Consider the following 22,908-nt stretch of genomic DNA (forward strand, 5'->3'; position numbering starts at 1 on the left):
ACTGAAATGTCCAAATTTCTGGGTGACATTAGATTGTCTATTGCTTGGCAGTATGAAATGCAATCTATATTTTCTAGACAAATAAATCAATTTAGAGATCTTGGATCTTATTTGGAAACACGTAACTTTCAGATCTGAACTGTGAATCACAATAAAATAATATATAAATTATATTAATTTATAATATTATATTATTTATAAATAAGTAATTATTGCAACCCTGATTCCAAGCAAAAATAACATGGACCCATTTCTTAAAAAATAAAGGTAGAAAAGATTCTTCTAGTATTTTTAATTTGCAATTTAGCTGTAATTGTCTGTCTTTAAAAATCTAACAGGTAAAACAGAATTATGCAACTCATTTCCTATTTAAAAATGGGACGTTTCAACATTTCTTTTTCTCTGTGAAGAATTAAACAAAGATGTGCTCTCAATTAAAAAAAACAATCTGAAGGGTATACTAATAGTAATTATGAATATAATTACATTATATTATGAATATAATTACAATCTGAAATTCCAAATGTTGACCTTACCAACAATAAGTACTAAGAAAAAAAAAAGATAAATCAGATTTGAAGGGTAATAGCTAAACTATTCAATACACAATGTATTGAATAAAAATTGTTGGATATTCATAAACTCTAATCACACCAAGCTTTTTGAAGAACCAGAAAACATAAATGTAATCAATATAAATATCAGGTCAATTTTTTTTTTTTAGTTCTCCAGCTAGTTTAAATATGTATAGAACCGTAAGGACAGCTTTAGAGCCAATGCAATTTGGGATGGTTCATCTGAAATTTTCTACCTCTGTTGATGAGCAGCAGTTGTCTGGTGTTGCTCAGGCAGACTTGTCTAACTTGGATGCCTGCTAAATATGTGAACTTCAACTCCCAGAATCCCCCAACCAGCATAATCATTGGTGAGCATTCTTGGAACTAAAGTCTACATCTGGAGAGCATCTGAGTTGGGGAAGGCAATTTTGAGATAGTCATAAAGTGTGATTTAATGCATTGGTTAGGCTATTCTTAGATTTAACAAGATTTCTGAGGCAGAGCAACAGAAACAGCTGTGGATAAAAGCAAGGTTTCTTTCTGAAAGTCAATGGATGTTTTTCTGAGAGAATTCTCAGTTTCAGTAGGGGTTATGTTGCATCTCTAGTGGCCTGAACAAGGGCCACTCATTTTCTTAAAATTGTCGTATTTTCTAACATTTCAGAAACAATAGATTAACTCCCATTCTGGTGTCATCTTGTCTTTACTATTTCAGGTAGCAGTTGGTACAGTATACATCTGGGTTTTTTTCCTCTTTATTTTTTAACAAATATTATATGATGAAATTACTTAGGCTAGTCAAGCCATTTCTGTTTTTATTATCTTGTCTGAGGATGACTGAAGATGTTATATTCCTTGTGTTTTAAATGTAAGGAAACAATCTGGCATATTTTTATTTATTGTATTTAGAGATCACCCATATCCCTCATAGAATGACTCTGATTGGTATATATCTTTCCAGTTCCACTTTTACCCTTTTCTTTTTGCCATAAACTTCAAAACAAAAGAAAAACACATGATAATTGCATTCTATTTTAACCTTTCAAAAATCTAGAGGTGTGATTACTTTAAAAGATACTGAATTTCATGATGGCAGGGATATTGGATGAGTCAGGGACAACTCCGTACTTCCAGCCATTAGCAGAAAATTCCAAATTCCTGCATGAAATGTTGATAAAATCATAATGTATACATGTGGATCTTGAGAACTGAGTTTCAATATATTTTCCCATATCTCCTGGATCAGTATCTTTGATTTCTGAATACAATTATGAAGATTAACTTCTGCGGAGCTGCTGCAATATATAGGAAAGGTTCTAGATTTTTGGGGAAGGGAGGGAGGGAAGGAAGAAGAGAGAGAGAGAAAGAGAAAGAAAGAAAGAAAGAAAGAAAGAAAATGCCATTTTATACAGAAACACTGGGAGGCAGCATTGCACCACTAAAGGACATCAGCAAATAAAACCAGAACCAACTGAAGGTGAGAAGAGAATGCGACCATTGATAGTAGTATGTGCAATGCATAATTTAGAAGTTAGTATATAAAATAAACAAGCAAAAGTCGCAGCTAAGGTCCACTGAAATAAAAAAGCATAAATCAACCAGGCGTGATATACTCCAAGTTTTATTCCTTTTAATTTGATATTGATACAATCACCTCTTGTTAAATTCTGCTCCTTGTTGGCTGTGATCTGTAGAAGCTAGATAAGGTATTCGACTTTCAACAGGATATGAAAGATTTGTTTAGAATTTTACTGCTTGGTGGCAGAAGAAATGGAAATCAATGGTAAGAAGTTTTATTCCACACCAAGGCAGGCTAATGCTGAATTCCTAAATGCAGGGAAACTTCTCTAGTTGATTTTAGTGGTTTTGCAATGGTAATGCACTGCGTCCATTGTGAGTGGATTTTTTTCCTTGATATTATAATATTTGGAACCCGCTGTCAAGTTAATTACTTAATCTAGTTGGGTTCCCCTCACACACATGCACACTTTTTTCTTAATTGTTAGCTATGTTGGCTGATAAAGAGTCCTTGGAAATTCAAAACAAACATGTGGCCTTAAGGTAATATTTTAAAAAGTTGGGTAGGAGCACTTTGCCTTGGGTTGTAACTGCCAAGTCTGTAGAGTCTAGCATGGAGTCATGTGGTTGTGATTGTTGTCACTAAGGCTTAGCCAGTGGAAAGTACCAAGTCCCCAGCATCTTCAGTGAAAAGGATTTGTACAAGGGGTAGAAAGGAACGTTGGTTATCTGAGTATACAATATTGAGCTAGAAGAGATCTACCACAAGATTGTTTCCTATTCAGTGTGATTGGCTTCACTGCACTAACATGTTGTTCGAATCAACCTTAAATGGCTTGAAGTCAGGTGGATCACTTTTATATACAAAAAACTCCCTTTTCTGACCTTTTGATCCCTTAATTCAGGGTAGAACCAAGGCAACTGAATGGAGCTGAGCATTTACTGGCTGGATACCCTTCCTGACACCACACAGAGTTCACAGCAGATATTTTTTCTTTGTGCCCTAGGAGAGAAATATCCATCACTACCTAGGATTGAACTCTCAACCTTCCAAGTAGGAGGCAAGCATCTTCACCGCTAGGCCACCACACCACTCTCACCTTTACATACAAATGGGATTGAAATATGTTGGATTGACTATGTTTCCTCATTCCTTGTCTACAGGTAGCAGAAATGAAAGGACTTTGGTGCTTCGTTGCTGGATTGCTTTTAATGATTGCTCAGAGCAGCTGGCAAAGCCCTCTTCAAGAGACAGAAGAGAAAGCCAGGTAAATGTCATATTTTTTAAAAATTCAATAGAAACCCAAATGTGGACAATGGATTGTTCTTGTATTGGAGGGGAGACAGAAATGGAAATACTTTTAAAAGACTAATGCTTTTTTTCCCTACCTCTGAAAACTGGATAAGTCAACAACATGTCAAGTTATTAATGCTTTCCATAGTTCTTATTGTTGTCTAAACAGCATCTATTTTTCCTGTTACTCAGTAGTAATTAGGCGACTAATGACCCTTTCTAATAGCAGTTATTTTTAGAATGCATCTATATCTTCGAAGGAGGTCGATACACCGTGCAGCACCTTTCAAATGTGCAATCTTCAGTGCAATTAATTTGTTACAAACCACACTTATAGATCATTCAAAGCTTCCCAGGCTGAACCATTAGATGACCCTAGACAGCTGAATGAAGTGAAACGTCACTCACAAGGTACATTCACCAGCGATTACAGCAAGTACTTGGACACCAGACGAGCTCAAGATTTTGTACAGTGGCTAATGAACACTAAAAGAAGCGGGTAAGCAAAATGAATGCCCAACCTGAACCCCTTACAAACTACTTCACTGGGAAATAAATTCACACAAAGTACTTGATCACATATAAACTCAAAGAAAGGCATGATGAAATATATGGACAGATACTCTAGCTTATTAAGTTTATGCATAAGATTCATAGAACTTAAGCAAGACTTAAGAGCTTTACTGTTCATCCATCCATTCATCCATCTGTCCATCCAAAGTCTTCCATCAAGCCAGCTCATCCATCCATTCATCTATCCATTCATTCTAACTTTGCAACCTATCCTTCTGGGTTCAGGTTAAATAGAGACATTTTTCATATATTGGAGTTATCTCAGGAACTGTTTCTTCATATGACCACTTTCTCATTCTCTAGCCTAAGATTTGAATATTGGGCATATTTCGAATGTGGAAAACAGATATTAATTAATGGAGGATTATGAGCATTCACTAAAATGAATGGGGATTATGCAACAGTGACTACTTTCCATATGTGCAACTTCCATATGAAAGAAGAGGACATAAATAAGAAAATATCCTGATGGTCATATCCTCTGTTCACTAGCCTTAGTAAAGGTATTCCCATTTTTGTGGGGCATAGTTTGTCTCCCTGATGACGTGAAATGAAATTTAGATAGACAAGGCCTCATACTGGCTGTAAAATTTGTATGTATGAGTGTGTGTGTGTGTGTGTGTGTGTGTATTCAAATTTTACAGATATACTGCTCAAAAAAATAAAGGGAACATAAGCAGAAGACATCCAAGATCTGAATGAATGAAATAGCCTTATTAAATACTTTGTTCTTTACATACAGTAGTTTATACACTGCTGAAACAACTAAAGGGAACACAAAACTACTGTACGTAATGAACAAAGTATTTAATAAGGCTATTTCATTCAGATCTCGGATGTCTTCTGCTTGTGTTCCCTTTATTTTTTTGAACAGTGTATATATACTGTATACATACATACATACATACATACATACATACATACATACATACATATTTATATATATGGGGAGAGAGATAATCTCTCCCCTGGCTCAAGCTGATGAAGGGAGGAGAACCTGTGGCTCAGAGGTTAATACTGCCTAACATTCAGGCAGCCCAAGTTTGAATCCAAGTAAGGGTATGGCTAGCTGATGAGAGCTAAATAGCTTGAAATAGATCCATACTAGTCTCCCTTTATTCCTTTATCAGCAAAATATAAATTTGGTATAAAATGGTTTGTTGTGAATGCGACTGCTTGAGAGTTCCTGGATTGGAGCTGAAAGGCAAAAGGGATGCAGTATGCTCCCTCCCACATGCTGGGATAGACCAGGTGCCTTGATAGAAAAACACTTTTTATATATATGTATATATATATGTACGTACATATATACGTACATATATATACATATATATATATATATATATATATATATATATATATATATATACATATATATATATCCCAAAATTTCCATTGCTAAGCAAGACACTTCTTAAGTGAGTTTTGCCCCATTTTATGACCTTTCTTGCCATATTTGTTAAGTGAATCATTACAGTTGTTAGCTTAGTAACATAGCTATTAGATGAATCTGGCTTCCCCATTGTCTTTGCTTGTCAGAAGGCCACAAAACATGTCACACAACCCTGGGACATATCATAAATACATGGCAGTTGCCAAAATGTCCAGATTTTGATTATGTGACCACGGGGATGCTGCAATGGTCATAAATGTGAAAAAGGTCATAAATCACTTTTTGAAGTGCCGTTGTAACTTCAAAATGGTCACTAAACGAATGGTTATAGGTCGAGAACTACCTGTATAGGCTTCAAAAGACCCATGTGATTCATGGGTGCAAATCATGTGATGTTAGCACAGCTTTCCCAACTTCGGTCTCCCGAAGTTTATCTCCCATAGACCTCTATTAGTACTATTCAGAGTGGAGTGTTACAGAATCTGAAGTCCAAATCTTCTAGAAGCTTAGTAAAGACTTTACCTGTTTGAAGGATGGCTATACTATATAGATTCTGACAGAAGCATCACTGATTCTTAATCCAAACACTTCACTGTTGGCATGTACCAGAAGAACTTACTCTTTAGCTTTACATACCTTAAGACCAAATACAGCAGCTCAAATTGTTCAGCTTCTCTTTTAGATTTAGGGTCCATTGTTACATTAGGGTTTAAAGTTGATGTCAATTCCATTTCAAGTAATTTACAGATTTGTTACTTTAAAGCCATGAACTCCCACTCAGTTTAGTTTTGCTAGAGTCTGAAGCAAAATGTAATTGTAATCCCATAAAATATAATTTTGTAATCAGTACATCTGAAATTTTAACTGCAAAATGTTTATATAAAATCATACAGATTTATACATTCCACAGATTTTTATCTTCAAGTAACAATATACTGTACCAGAAGACATTGCATTCAGAGTTGCATATACAAACATACACCAATACTGTACATTCAACTGCAAATTAAAAGCATTTAATAACCCTCCTGGTTCAAAGGCTTAACTATTCTGCTATGTTCTTCTCCCATAAAGCCAAGTAGATTTTAAGGGGATCCTTTAACTCTGTCACTGTGATGCTAAATCTTTCCAAGCCCTGAACTCTTATGTTCAGGGGAGTTGGCTTCTTGGCAGAAATCTTATCTCTAGCAGCATGATTAGTTTCTTTACTGTAGGCAAAAATGAAGCTATGTCCAGAGTAAGTGGGTGTACTTGCTTTGTATATATATACATAAAGCAAGTACACGTATATATACATATATGCTCCCATATACGTAATTGCACCTATCTATAGGTCAGTCCTTTAGGGTTAAAATGCTAGACTTTTCCTCTCATTTTTCCAATTCAGTGGATATTGTTCTCTTTACCACTATCAAGAGATACTGGGCTACTTTGATCTAACAATTCTTGTAAACTTGGGAAACTTCTAGTTCACCTTTCTACCTAGAGTTTAGAAACAGAATTTTTAGAAGATATAGTATTGCCACTATGAATAGCATTCTTTGATACCATTAGCCAAATCGGCTGTGATTTTAATCAATCTCTGGTAAAAGAAAAAATCCAAAAGAAGAATTTCTTTGATCTCTCCTAAGTTTTATAGTATTACATTCCATCGGATGTTCTGCAGTTGAAATATTGAAGGTTGGTGGAGTCCATTTTCTTATATCATGTACCTAAGTTTAGTTGCCATGACTTAAAAACAAACAATTTTTGCCATTTTTCTGTATTAGGGAATTGGACGTCATCTTCTTGGTATTTAATCAGTCTTTTCTCCAATTTCCTCGATGCTACTATGACATTTTGGAATTATAGCAACAAAAACTACTGCACAATAGATTTTTATGAAAGCAGTATAACATTGGCAGTTTTATTTTTCAGCCCATTTCCTAATGATCTCTAACACAAAATTCACATTTTTCACAGCTTTTTCACAGCTTGCTAAGACATAATTTAGCCTGTACAGTCTCTTCTATAATGGCTTTTCTTAGAGCATGAAAATTCGCCAAGTGTGCTGCGTGGGTGTATTCTGTTTAGGGAAGAACTGGTGAGTGTGAAGATAAAATTAAAACACCTTTTCCCAGCTTTGCAATATCCTTTTTGAGGTGAAGTGGCTAGAACTGTGCATAATATTGCAAGTATGGCATTGCAAATGTATATTGGCAGTATGATACTTGAAGTTAAAATTTTGAGATGGTCCTTAATACAGACTATATCATTTCCCAATTTTCACATGCTGATTAATTTCAACATCCTTTTCCTGGTCAATATCATTCCCTAATGATAATGTAGATAGATTGAAGATTTTTACTTCATGTCACAATGGGGCTGTGTACTATAATCATACTAGCTGGGCTGGCTTGAGCTAAATTTTAAATTGGTTTTAAATTGGGTTGTTTTAATTTACGGCCAGAATATCTAATTATTTTAATACTGTTTTTTAAATTTTGTATGCTTTGTTTTTACTTAGGCTGTGCACCGCCCTGAGTCCTATTTGGAGAAGGGCGGTATAGAAATTTAAACAAATAAATAAATAAATAAATTTGCTATTTTAATGCCTATTGTTCCAATCTGGTAGATCTTTTTTTTCAGAGTTCAGTATGTTGACTCTTATTTTACACATGCCCATATATGCACGCAGATATACACTTCCCAATAGTGTAAAACCACTGTCCTAAAATGTACTTTAAAATCTATCTACTAACAGACGTATAGCAGAAAAAGAAGTCTTAATAAAACTATTTCTGAAAAAGTATCATTTTAAACAACTGATTGAAAAAGCTTTCCAGATGTTCTAACTCAAATGTAGGCTCAATTTGGTAACCTGCTAGAGTTTAAATAGAAGACAATTGGATTAACTGTTTATTGTCCTTAAGCAGAACACGGTATGTATAAAAAATATATTGGAATATAATGACATACTACAGTGTTGTGATACAATCAAGAAAAACTGAATGTTGTCATATTGTAGGATTGACTTTCCAGTCTTTAAAATGGAGCCAGTTTATATGTCTACCTCAAGATATGGTCTTTCTCCCAAAAGAAAGTTCTATTAAACCAGAACACTAAACACTCAAAGGTGCTTTTTCACCTGGACTGTTTTTCCATGAGGAAGAAGAAGAAGAAGAAAAAGTTTGCTTCTCGTCCAAGAAGCTTCTTAGATGAGAAGCAAAATGTCTTCTTCCTCCTCAAGGAAAAAGCAATCCAGTTGCCTCTTGAAAAAGCACCTTTGAGACAATGGCTGCTTAGAATTTTGAGCAGGTCCATTTTTAATCAGCTGCTAAATGACTCTATAACCGGAGATATCCTACACTGAATTAAGAGTGCGTGTAAAGTGTTTATTCTATCACCGAACTCTGACAAATCTTATTTCTGCTTGTATACAAGGCAGAAAAGCCTTGAAATCTAACACTACGTACAACGATTTAGAGTCAGCTAATTTTCCTTCTAGTTCTCACCCAACAGTATTTTAGTTTTGTTTTGTTTAATCTGCTCTGCTTGTAGACAGCATATAAAGTTCTTGTGCAACTCGACTGCCCAGTATGAACTACAATATGATGTATAGATCCATGATGATTGATCTTATCTGAGCAGTTTAGAATCAAAATTCCCTAGCATACAGTCTGGGGAGCTCTTGTGGTGGAGTATATTACTAGAACTGAGAATAATGTGCAACTCCCAAAATGAAACATACAGTTTGTGGATTTTAATTTTATTAATCATCTCTTCCAATGCTTGTTTCATTCGCCATTTCTAATGCTGACAGTCAAAGTAATTTGGTACTTTACTGTCTGACTCATCAGTATTTGGGTCATTGTGACCAAATACTTCATCCTCTATTGTTTTTCCATTGTTGTGTATATTATTTTGCTTCTTTTATGTCTTCTCTCAGTTTCAATAACGTAATTGTTTCATCTCAATGCCTTAATTAGATGTTGCTTTAAAAATGTTCTTTGAGTTTCCCTAAGTCAAATTTCTTATAGTTGTCTATTGACCGCGGTGGGACTTATCCATGCAATTTTTAGTGGCAACAGGAAGAAAGTGATTGGGCATGATCAATTAATTAAATTAGGCTGAATTATTAAAAGGTTGTCATTGTGGCTGAATTGATTATTGGGATCTCCTTGCCATCATCCTGTACCAGGTCTCTGCAACCTAGTACCCTCCAGGTATGAGGGACCATGGTTTCTAGCCACATGTCCAGAGACAAATGTGGACAGATTCCCAGTAAATAGTTCTGAGTTCCCAGCATGTTCTTGGTGAAAAATTGAAAGGATTCCTCTTGAATAGAACATAGACCAAATACACTGACCAGGTACATCAAATCTGTTGCCTTTCAGATGTTTTGGGCTTCAATTCCTATTTGCCCCAGCCAGAACTGGGAATTGTAGTTTGAAACATCAAGAAGACAGTGAATTGTTTCCCCTTAATTTTGATTGTTGACTTGATCCCTGGACACTTATTTCTTTTGCAAGTAAGTAAAAAAAAATACATGAAACTGAGGGTGCCAAATGCCTAAGAATGGAATTGATGGGGGTGGGGGGGTATAACTGTGATTTGATGGTAAGGATTTCCTAATCAAGTAGGAGAGATAAGATTATATTGTCCCTTTTGAGTGGATCATGAAATAGGCAGTTAATAGTCTTTTCCATGATATGTTTCTTTGCAGTAATCCACAACAAGATGAGTGGATGTTTAGGACCAATTATTTGGTTTTAAGGATTACCGTATTTTTCGGAGTATAAAATGCACCAGAGTATAAAACGCACCTACCTTTTTTGGTGAGGAAAAGAAGAAAAAGAAATCTCCCTCTGCCTCTGCTCAATTTTGCCTCCTTGCAGCAAACAGCAAACAGCCAACAGCCTGTTTTACTTTCATTTTCGTTTTCAGCATAGCTTGATTAGCACAAGGAAAAAAAAAATCTGCTCCAGCAGTTTACCTCTTTGCAGCAAGCAGCAGAGCCCTGTGCAAAACAGTTGAGAGCAAATCAGCTGAGAGTCAGGAGGCCGATCCAATCAACTTGTGCTAATTAGACTGTTCTGAAGCTGAAAGGAGCTGTTTTTTCTTGCTGTCTGCTTGCAAGGAGGTAACTTGCTGCAAGGCAGAGGCCAAGGGATGGGCAGGGCTACATTCGGTGTATAAGATGCACCTAAATTTTCACCCCCTTTTAGGGGGGGGAAAGGTGCGTCTTATACTCCGAAAAATACGGTAATTATAGGAGAAATTTGAACTTTCATAGGAAAGAAGCTCTGTTCAAACTGATTCACAGAACGAACATTTCCTGTTTGGCTATTTATTTATTTTTGATACTTTCCAGCACTCCATGTTCATTCAATATGGATCATTCCTGTAAGAAATCTTTACAATATAGAGAGAAATGGTTGCAAACAAAGCTTCAACCTATGAACAGGACAATCAGTTCACGAAAGGTCGTTCAAGACTTGATCATTGCCACCAGGCTGGAAAAATGATTGACTGTGAACTTGAGCAATTATATAAGTACTAGTTCATAATAAATCCATTTATTCACGCTTGTTGCAGAAGGCACTTTTGAATGCCTTGTGAAATAATGAATAACTCAATAACAAATCACATATGAGCAACTGAACAGGTCTACAAATGGAAACAAGTGTTTCTTCAGACAGAAAGTGATTTCATTCTTTGATTCAAAATTTAGGTTTTGTCAATTTTGGAATTTTTCTTGGATATTTTCTGTATTCTAGAGAGTAAATTCTAGAGAAGTAATACTCTAGAGAAGGGGGAATTAAAGTTCTTATATATTGGGGGGTTTTGTAGCTGATCTAATCTAGGAAAAAAACTTTATAAGACTGAATACCCTTAGCCACAGGATAGATTGATTGAGCAATTAAGTTTACTCCAAGCATAAATATTGTAGCTAATAAAACACAAAATATTTACAATCTGTCTGGAATTAAATACAGAAGTGATAGGCTTCATATATGGGGTTCTTGTCCAAAAATTATTCCTGTCATTTCAGTATCACAGAAATGTTTAATTAAGGATATTGTGTGGTTTTTTTTTCTACTTGTGTAAATGCCATTTTAATAACTGTGATGGGTCTCTGCCACAGACAACAAGGACTTGAAGACAGAGAGAAAGAAAATTTCCTGGATCAGCTCGCAAGGTATTTTCAGCTAAAATACATTGTGAAATACAGGCGATGCAGCAAAAATAGATCGTAAGCTGACTTGACTGGATCATTTTTTAATATTTGCCTTAATTGCAAATACAGTAGCACATTCCTTAAAACGTTGGCCTTATTTCAGAGATGTTTGCAGCACACTGGTGCACATGAACCAAATGAGCCGTTGCCAGCTCAGATGCTGGCAGTTGCATTATGCTGTCGGGGAAAAAAGAGGGCATCTGGACAGAAATTATCTCAATGGTTGATTGCATTGCCTAAATTGGTGACACTATTGATGAGCATGTATTTGTTTTATTCATTTATTATAAGCATTTTTATCCCTTTTCAAACACGTGAATCTAAATAGCTTAAATAACACACACACACACACACACACACACACACACATGCACATACAGATATGCATATATAGATCAAATAAATTCCATTGACTCATACTTCAGGCAAAACATATGATTGTTACAGCCAAAGTTACTTTATACAATCTAGCACAGTGTAATCTAGTCTGATCAGCAGTGATTCCTCAGGGCAGCATCCTTCAACAAGTTGCCCTCCAGTTGACTTGGATTAACTCCCAATTTCTAGCAAGTATTAGCAAGTAGATGTTAGGAACGAATTCCATTATCTCAGGAGTCCTAGGCAGTGGAAAACAGTTTTATACTCTGTGTTTTGTACTTAGTTAGTTAGTTAGTTAGTTAGTTAGTTAGTTAGTTAGTTAATAAAGGTAGCCCTCTCAACAGCCACTGCGAATTCTGTATGAGCTAAATAAGATTTTCTCCAGCCAAATAATAGGAAAATGCAAAAACTGGCATCTAGACCAAGCCTTTCTCTCTCTCCCTCAGTTCTTCACTTGGCACATTTATTCTTGTGGCTCAAGAAAATGTTACAAAGGACATTAATTGGATGACATGCCACCCCAGTATTCTATTGAAGTCCAGTGTTATGGCTTGGTGGCATTAAGATTGTGGAGAAGGAAGAAAAACAAAAGGCAGAGAAAGGCTGGAGTCACTTCCAATGAGAGAATGGTTCCTCCCACCCCATCCACAACCTCTAAACTCTGCAGAAGTTCAGTGTTGTAATGAACAGAAGTTTTGCCATTGGTATTTGAGGCATATGTCAGCTGAATGTCAATCATTTCCAATGTCAAGAAGGGTGTACAATATGGCTTTGACCCGAAAGGGATAGCTAAGCCCCATTTGTACTCTGCATCTGGAATCTCTTGCATTCAAGCATATACTCCACACTTGAGGTAACTCCCTTCCTGGCTCATATTCCAAATTACCGAATATTATATTGTGGACACAGGTAAGTTAAATTGGCGTCAACAACCATCTGCACATTTGTTTTGCAAATATGTTCTTTCAAAAGATCACAGCATGTGGGCTATATGGCACATGATGCAGAGGCAAATGCTGGAAGTTTGCAAAGCCTCTGCTTCTTATTTATTTATTTATTTATTTATTTATTTATTTATTTATTTATTTATTTATTTATTTATTTATTCAATTTATATACCGCCCTTCTCCTAGTGGACTCAGGGCGGTGCACAGCCAAAACTAAAATACATAACAATACAAAATTTAAAATTAATTAAAAGAATTATATACTTTGGCCCGAATTAAAACAGTGCGAATTAAAACCCATTAACAAATTAAAACTAAACAATTAATAACCATTAAAAACTAAAAAAGGGGGGCGGGGTTCACGCCAGCCCTGCTTGCTGGAAAAGAAGAGTTTTCAGGGCTCGGCGAAAGACCCGAAGATCCGATATCCTTCTTATCTCCGGGGGCAGATCGTTCCAGAGGGCGGGGGCTGCCACAGAGAAGGCCCTCCCCCTGGGGGTCGCCAGCCGACATTGCCTGGCCGACGGCACCCTGAGGAGTCCCTCTCTGTGGGAGCGTACTGGACGGTGGGAGGCTATCGGCGGCAGAAGGCGGTCCCGCAAGTACCCAGGTCCTATGCCATGGAGCGCTTTAAAGGTGGTAACCAACACCTTGAAGCGCACCCGGAAGACCACTGGAAGCCAATGCAGCTCACGCAGGAGAGGTGTCACATGGGAGCGACCCCTCGCTCCCATAATCCCCCGCGCGGCCGCATTCTGCACCAGTTGGAGCCTCCGGGTACTCCTCAAGGGGAGCCCCATGTAGAGAGCATTACAGTAGTCCAGGCGGGAAGTGACGAGTGCCTGAGTGACTGTGCGTAAGGAATCCCGATCCAGAAAGGGACGCAACTGGCAAATCAGGCGGACCTGATAAAAAGCCCCCCTGGCCACGGCCGTCACATTATTCATGTGTGCATACTGTGGGGAACAATAACTATGACCCCAAGATATATCTGCATAAGCATTTCTTTCAATTTAAAATGGTTGTATTTGGTGAGCATGTAATGTGTGAAGGAATGCTTTGTCAACATTTCACAGCGCTTTATACAGGCTTACATCAAAACATCCCAACAAAATATACATGAAAAAGAAACTAATTATACTCTATATCAGGAATGTCAAACTCTATTTCATTGAGGGCCGCATCAGGGTTGTGTTTGACCTTGGGGGGGGAAGCGGGGAAGCATGGCCAGGGTGGGTGTGGCCAGCTCAACATCACTCATGTTGAGGGCATCTGTGGCGGCCCGAGTGCTCTGCCAGTGAAAACAGGCTCCCAAGTTCCGTTTGCGGCTGCGACGGCCTCCTGCAACCATCTGCCAGTGAAAATGGAGCTTGGGAGATCTGTATGTGGCCCTTCTGAGCTCCGTTTTCACTGGCAAAGGCACCACGGGCCAGTCCTTCGCTATTTCCAGGGTGGCCCCACAGGCCAGATCTAAGCATCCCGCAGGCTGGATCCGACCCCTGGGCCTTGAGTTTGACACCCCTGCTCTATATGAATTAAATGCATATATATTCATATTTTCTGTCTCTCCCTCCCACCACCCTGCCATTTATATAAAAAAGAATACTTGTGTGTATGTATGTATGTATGTATGTATGTATGTATGTATGTATGTACTGCCCATCATAAATATGCGTCGGTGGCCAAGCTTCCGAATTTTGATCATGTGACCATGGGGATGTTGCAATGGTCGTAATTGTGAAAACCAGTCATAAGTCACTTTTTTTCAGTGCCGTTGTACTGAAAAGGATCTGTTGTAAGTCGAGGACTACCTGTATACCTTTCTCATATAAGTTGTTCTAACCTGAAGCCTTATTAATCTTCATCAGGGGGAAAAAATGATAGTGCTTCAATTTGTCAATTGAAAAACAAATTATTGTTTTTGGACGACTGTATGCCAAGGCCATAAATTAGCCTAAGTCAAAGTCTGCAAACAGATCCAGATGGGTACATGTGTTTGAGTTATAAACAATATCTGATGACACACATGATTTCTTAACAAGTTACTCATTCATTGCTCCCGTGATAAGTTTGCCAAGTTAGATATTAGAGAATACCTATATAAAGTGAGCCTACTGTGACTTATGAATAATGTGCTTGGGGGCCTCTTTACCAGAGTCCTTCAGTTGAGCTTTTATTCTGTAATGCATCTTCCTTTTACATGCCTGGAAAACGTTTTGTCAGGCACCTCGAGATATTTTTGGGTAGTCAAACAAACTTAACAAAGCAAATAGAATGTGATTTGTCAGAGAGTCGTGTATCATTTCACTGCGAAGTACACAATCCCTTGGTTATGAGTCTGTTCGGAAAAGCCAAAAAAAAATAAAATATAAAATATTGTAAGCTTGTAAAATAAGCTTTTGGAAGGAGCGAAACCCATTTCAGGAACCTTGTCAATGAAGGCATCTAAGGACATGTTGAGAGCTGCAGGGGACAGAATTGCTCTCACTGCAGTAAATGGTACCCATTCTCTTTTCCATATAGAATAGTTTTTATGTGGGTTGCAAAGAAAGAGTACCCAGAAAGATTGTTTGGGGGTAATGCATAAAAGATGAAATGATGAAATATGATGCCATCCCTCATCTTCTCTGACAGATAACAGATAACAGATTAACAGAGTTGGAAGGGACCTTATAGGTCATCTAGTCCAACCCCCCGCTCAAGCAGGAGACCCTACACCATTTCTGACAAATGGCAATCCAATCTTTTCTTGAAAGACTCAAGTGCTGATGCTCCCACCACTTCCGAAGGCAAGCCATTCCATTGGTTGATTGGTTCTCACTGTCAGAAAGTTCCTCCTCATTTCTAGATTGAATCTCTCCTTGGTCAGTTTCCAGCCATTATTCCTTGTCTGGCCTTCAGGTGCTTTGGAAAACAGGTTGACCCCCTCCTCTCTGTGGCAGCCCCTCAAGTATTGGAAGATGGCTATCATGTCTCCCCTGGTCCTTCTCTTCACTAGACTAGCCATGCCCAGTTCCTGTAACCGTTCTTCATATGTTTTAGTCTCTAGTCCCCTAATCATCCTGGTTGCTCTCCTCTGCACTTTTTCTAGTGTCTCAACATCTTTTTTATAGTGTGGTGACCAAAACTGGGTGCAGTATTCTAGGTGTGGTCTAACTAAGGCTTTATAGAGTGGTATTAGTACCTCACTTGATCTTGATTGTATCCCTCTGTTAATGCAATTTAGGATTGTGTTACAATCCATTTTTTTTTCTCCAGAAAGACATCCATCTTAACATCTGATTTCTCTTTTTCTCTCATCTTTGGTCTTGCCCTTTGGTATGGTAAATCTAAACCTGTTCCTAGTCTTAGTGATTGCTCAGAAACACCAGCCATTGGGATATGTGTGGTCCAACAGACGTATTTTATTTCTTATCTCTTTCTCCTATTTCATCCTCACGCTACATTGCAAAGACATATTCAAACTAATCATATAGGGATCAATGAAAAAAAGATGTTGGGAAAGAAATGTGGGACTGAGGTAAGAGTCTAAACAAATAACTCTTCTTTTTTTTAGTAATGGACTTGCCCGGCGTCACGCTGAATACGAGAGACATGCTGATGGCACCTATACCAGTGACATCAGCTCTTACTTGGAAGGTCAAGCAGCTAAAGAGTTCATTGCTTGGTTAGTGAACGGGCGAGGAAGAAGAGAGTAAGAAACCATCTGTTGTTACTATTGTTAAAAAAAAAATGTCTTAGCTTTGGGGAGTTTTGCCAATCAAAATTCAGTGGAGCTGCAATGTATTTTCCTTCCTTTGCTTGCTGTATTTCATACTTCACTTTTGAAATTAAAGATGTTCTGCAGGCATGAAATGATTCTAAATGCCCATTAAAATGCAGGTCTTAGATTTACTGTGGTGTTACATATATGAATAGGTCAAAATTCTCCATAAGGCCAAGTCATACAGAAGACCAATGGAATTCTCTTTCTTTTTTATCTGATTTTTTTCCTTATTTTTATAATTATCAGATCTGTTACCCCAAATCTCTCACAAGGTCTTTGATTACTTTCCAGCATCCTGCTTTTTTCCTAATGTGTTTGTTTGTTTCCCAAAGTTTGTGCATATTGCTCCTCCCTGAACTTCTTCTTCTTTCCCTCAAGTATCCTCAAGAAGTTGCTGAGAAGCTCATTATCACACTGTCAGTCTCTTTCCACTCCTTTTAATGTTTTCTTTTTACCTTCCCACTCTCATTCTGCAGTATATTGAATATTTACCCCTACCCAGCCTCAAAGCATCCCATAACTTTAGATTGCCAACACCTCTGTCAGTAACCTGTACTCCATCACTAACCACCTACATCGTGTTCTCACCATCTTCACGAAAACAACCTCCCCTTCTTTTTTTGCTCCTTGGATCGTTATACCTACTGCTGACTCGAATCGATCTTTCTTGGCAACTGAACATTTGGAACAACATTTTTCTGGCTTCAATCCCTCCAGCCCACCAATCCCACTCACCACAGTCTCCACCACACACACACACACACACACACACACACACACACACAGAGAGAGAGGGGGGGAGAACACCTTGCTTGAAGAGCCTGACCAGTGAACATCAACTCTTCTTTGTACTTCTTTACACCTTTAGACTGTGAGCTCTCTGGAGCAAGGCTTCCCATACCTTCTCTTTTGACCTCACTTCTTCATGTCTACAATTGTAAAAGCACCGTGCATGTCACTGGCACTCTATAAAATTTTATTATTATCACCGTCATCAGCATAATAAAATAAGTTCTGAGAGTCAACTATGTCTCTTGAAATTAAGGAGCAAAGCTGCGAAAAGATATTTCTGGAACACCTGATTAGGATAACCCAGTGGGCATCCTTTGAGAACATTTCTTAGAATAAGATTGGAGGAGGAGGAGGAGGAGGAGGAGGAGGAGGAGGAGGAGGAGGAGGAGGATGATGATGATAGAGGCTCCAAATGCATCTATTTATTTATTTTTTAATTTAAAATGAAGAAGCAATTTTGTGAGCGTCAGCAAAAGTTAGAGCTTTTGCTGTTTTATTTTGCTTGATATTGGAAATCAGTCCCCTTGATATACGGTAATAAAGAGCAGCTATCCAGAACTGACAGGCAATTACAAAACATTTAGACTTATATACTGCTTTCACAGTGCTTTACAGCCTTCTCTAAACAATTTACAGAGTCAGCATATTGCCTCCAACCATCTGGGTCCTCATTTTATTAACCTCAAGAAGGATGAAAGGCTGTGTCAATCTTGAGCTGGTCAGGATCGAACTGCTGGCACTGAGCCTGCAATATTGCATTCTAACCACTATGTCACCATGCCAACAACATCCTTATTTGTACTTCATTGTTGTTGTTTTTATTTTCCTTAGGGACACATCGCTGAGAAAAATAACTAAGCGTAGCACATATATGATTTATAATTGACCTCTTTTGTTTAATGAAAATAGTAAGATTTAGCAGAGGAAGTAAGAGAATGCTCGGAATACAACGCTGTCTTCACTCTGAGTCCTAGAGGCAAAGGATTAGATTAGTGCCATGTATATTATTAGCATTACTACTCTTACTGGTATTGGCTCCTTTCGCACTGTTCGTATGTGTCCCATATTTTTAATTCACATCATTTCACAATAGCTTGGCAAATCTTTGAAATTAATCTTGTTCCTTTTGTGTTAATGAAATCCAAAATACAAATCTGATGAGAATAATCACATGTAGCTGTGTATTTCTGTGAAAAGGAACACTGTCTGTTCAAAGAAACATTCAGGTTCATAAGAGCAAATCAGGACTTTCTCCTTATATTTATCTTGCAGATCTTCAAAAGTATTTAGGAAACAATATAGCCGCATATTACAAATTCTCGGCAAAACTACTAGCATTATCCGATGTTGCTAATAGTAAGATGTATCTACATATTTCTGTCTTCCCCAACTATTGTTTTTAATCTGAAGTTGGAAAAAATGTTGATGAATGGCTCAACTAGAAGAACATTTAATTGGAGAATTATGGTCTCTGTATAATTACTGTTTCCAAGAGTAATGCTAAAACTGTCAGACTCATAAAATATATTTTCTGTTACTGACTTATATAAGCAAGAACTTTTGTCACAAAATATTAATTCTGGTGCAATTCCTGGTATCACATGGGACTTATGATCCTGAGAAATGTTATTGGTTAAGAAACCTATATGAAATCAGGTTTTCTTGTATCACACAGAGGTTCTTTACCGATAAGATAAATAACCTTGTCCTCTGAGAAGACAGATTTCAGAGAATGAAGCAACATTTTAAAATGTATTCTGCAACAAAGTTCCCTGGTTGTTAATTGATCAGCACAGAATGTCCTCTCCCCATGATTATGCACCAAGTACAGATTACAATCAATAAAGTATTTATTATGAGTTAAAAGAAGAGTTATGGGTTTAAATGTTCCCCAGGTCAGCCAACAAGAATTAACTGTTGGAAGAAAAACATAGGATTCATAGAAGTCAATAGTGTCACTGCTTTCTTTCTAGTTAAGAATGGAAATACTAATCTCCAAAGGGAAGTTGATGCATTTAGTAGTAGCCAAGTATATACTGTATGCATGTGTGTGTGTGTGGCTTGATATAAATTAACAATTCTGCTCAATCTGGGTTAGTTACAGCAAAAAATATTTTCATTTGAATGAAATAACTGGACGTGATCTGTAATCCCTTCTGTATAATCATCTGGTCTTTAGCAATAGCACCTAGACTTATATACCGCTTCATAGTGCTTTACAGCCTTCTCTAAACAGTTTACAATGTCAGCATATTTCCCCCCAAAATCTGGGTCCTTATGTTAGTGACCTCAGAAGGATGGAAGGCTGAGTCAATCTTGAGCCAGTGAGAATCGAACTGCTAGCAGTCGGCAGAATTAGCCTGCATTCTAACCACTGCACCACTGTAGGCTTAAAGTCCTTGAAGTGCATACAACATTTCTCTTTATTAATTATACTTTTTAAAAGAAGTAGATTTTGATAAATGAAATAGTAATCTAGAGATTATTTCACTGAAGGTTGGTTGTTAAGAAGTATAAAAGTCGTATATTGAGGTCCTTTGACATCTATTTTTTAATAAAGTGTAAAGATATTATTTGTCCATTTTTCCCTTTTAAGATCCTCAGAAGGAGCCCATACAGGTGAAGATCTTGGTCGAAGACATGCAGATGGCACTTTCACCAGTGATTACAATAAACTCCTGGATGACATAGCTACCCAGGAATTCTTGAAGTGGCTGATTAACCAAAAAGTTACTCAGAGGTACCTGAATTTTGACTAATTTTGGTTACTACTGTTCTTAGGTTGCCTTCTGGGGGAGAGAAAATTTTCATTTGTTTCCACTTGGCTGGTAGTATTACAATACTTTCTTAATAAGGTTGACTAATATAATATACTTAGTAATCCCTTTACGTTACCCAGAGTCATGGTTATGAGATGGGTGGCAATAAAAATCTTTTAAATAAATAAACAAAACAATAATCACTCTTATGTACATTGCTTTAAAAGAGGCAGGGGTATTCATTGGGGAAGTAAAAAATAATAATCCTCAATACAGTAGCCAGCATAATTGAAACTCCCATCTTGATATATTTTTTTTAACTTGTCCCCACCCCTATAGTCCTGAACTGATGGCTCTTATTCTTTAAAAATGCTACTTTAAGAAGAGCACAGCTATTCTCCAGAAGCTTATCTGGATTCCATGTGTTTTCTTCTATCGTAGCTTCAAGCTACCATCTGGTTTTTGCAAACCACCCTTTAAAAAAAAAAGCGTACAGTACATTAAAAAACAGTTGTCTTATTTTTGCATGAAAAGCTGTGATAGGAGTTTTTGGAAGAAAAAAAATGAAGAAACCATTAAGAACGCTTCTTGATATTCTGTGCATATTTTCTTTATTGCCTGGGTTTCTTTTTTCTCTATTAAGGTAAGGTCCCACTCCCCATGTTATTTTCACAATAGTCCTGTATATAGGTTAAGCTGAAAATTTATATGTGATCCAAAGTCACAGCATTATCTTCCCATTAAATGGAAATTTGGCCTGAATGGATACTTGATCTCAGATTTCTAAAAAATGATAATACCATCTTATGATTAGATAGGAAAAAAAGTACCCTCCTTTTTCAGCCAAGACAATCATTTCATCATGATTCATTGTTCAGGAAAGATATATCACCAAGAGGAGACCAAGACCACATCCACCAATCTACATCCTTACTTGGCCGTAACATGCATCTCTTAGTCCACTCACTTAGCCTTATATATAGAGCAGGGGCTGGGCATTACACAAATGCATCTGGGAGTCTACAGCTAGGTTTTCAAACCATAGTTATTTTTTGCTATTGTTCTCTTGCAGAACAGTGTCACACTACCAGAGGCTTATACTACTGGTGTGCTATATACCAACACTAATATGTTAGCTGTTAGTAAACTTATTTTCTACAGCTTTTCGAATTCTCATTTTAAAGGCATCACCTGTTAGCATAGCATTCTTTAATATTTCACTTGGTACTTCCAACTTGTGACAGACTATAGTGAAGTGGCAATTCCACAGAAAGGAAGGAGCACCCCCAAGGGAGGGGGTGAGACAAGAGATAGCAAAGCCCAGAGCTATATAGGAGACAGAGAAAGAGAGTGAAAAAGGCCACTCCCTAGAATCTCCCAGGGTATAGCCATTAGAGTGAGAGTTGTAAACATTTACTCTGGCAAGATTCTGTCTATTTGATGTGAGCAAATAAAGAACTGACTTTTCGCTGGATTGTTCTATCTTATTTTTGTCTGACAAAGTAAATTTGCTCAATTGCTATTATTTGCTATTATTACAAGTAACATTGATTATGGATAAAATTAATACAAGGTTATAACCTAACACTGCAAGTAGGACTTAACTTTGGCTACATTGTATGCATTATTTTTAGAATTCAATTTGGACAATTATACATATACAAAATTGCAGAAACCATTACATTCTTATAAAAAGTGTTATCAACTACTACATTTTAATTGAAAAACTATATGTATGTATCCCTTTACAGGAATTGTATAAATGTACTTAACACTGTGCTTGTCCTTAACTTTTTGTTCTGTTTTGATTCTAGGGACCTTCAGGGAGAGTACCAATAAGATGCAGTAAAAACATGGCATCAAGATCTTCTCTGTATCCACTCTCAGCCACTGGATTTTATTTTTGAATTTTAATACTTTTTCTCTGTATTCTAAAACCACAGATCTTGGCCTGCAATGAAATTAATTTTACTATTTTATCCTACTACAGAGGGATTTTAAAATGAATGTCTCCCTGTCAGCTGGAAATAACCAAAATCGCAATATTACTGGTCAAAATGTTTAGTTTTCAGATCTTTCTGAAACATCTTTAAGGAAGTTCTCAAAAGGGAGCCAAGCAAATGTGCTGGCAAGAGCTTTTATTTTTTTCCTAAAAAGATAATATGTATATGAAAATGATCCATCCAACCAATATAAACCAATATCAATTGCAAGGCTGGCAGTTAAAATTGTGGGGAAATGTCCTTCTTGAAACCTTTGTTATAAAAAGGCTCCATTTTCCAGACCATCAGTGAATAGCCTTGAATAAATGAATGAATAAATAAAACAAATTATACAGCTTTTTGGGCGTCCAACATTTTTTTAAGCTGAACTTTTGCTGTCTCTTTTAAAAGTCCTATAAGAACATTGCATGTATAATAAAAACCCTTATCAAAATCTATTCTGTTCACTATTCTTGTTTTCAAGAATGATGAATTGACCCTTCTTTTGAGAACAACTCATTATTGTTAGTTACAGTCTTTCCACCCTGCTACCCTATGGAAAAGTTCCATAATTGCCAACCAAGTACAGACTGGGAATTATAAGAGTTGAAAACCAGCAACCTAAAAAAAGAGAAATCTACTCTTGAATTTGGCTGACATTTTAGGAGACAGATATTTTTGCACATGCATACACACACAAACACACATCTTATCAGATTGTGTTTACTT

At 37.0% G+C, this 22,908-nt stretch overlaps 1 protein-coding gene across 1 annotated transcript; it reads left to right on the forward strand.

The window, feature by feature from the left end:
• Positions 1-3,248: 3,248 nt before the first annotated feature.
• GCG (glucagon) lies at positions 3,249-22,376 on the forward strand. The gene is made up of 6 exons (XM_070956969.1): positions 3,249-3,343; positions 3,707-3,868; positions 11,463-11,516; positions 16,437-16,574; positions 20,035-20,178; positions 22,012-22,376. The coding sequence occupies exons 1-6, from the start codon at positions 3,249-3,251 to the stop codon at positions 22,034-22,036; spliced, it is 618 nt and encodes a 205-aa protein (XP_070813070.1). The 3' UTR covers positions 22,037-22,376.
• The last annotated feature ends 532 nt before the right edge of the window (positions 22,377-22,908 follow it).

This window comes from Pituophis catenifer, unplaced genomic scaffold (genome assembly GCF_029215685.1).
Source record: "Pituophis catenifer annectens isolate HBS135680 unplaced genomic scaffold, rPitCat1.0.hap2 SCAF_1, whole genome shotgun sequence".
Classification (NCBI taxonomy): Eukaryota; Metazoa; Chordata; class Lepidosauria; order Squamata; family Colubridae; genus Pituophis; species Pituophis catenifer.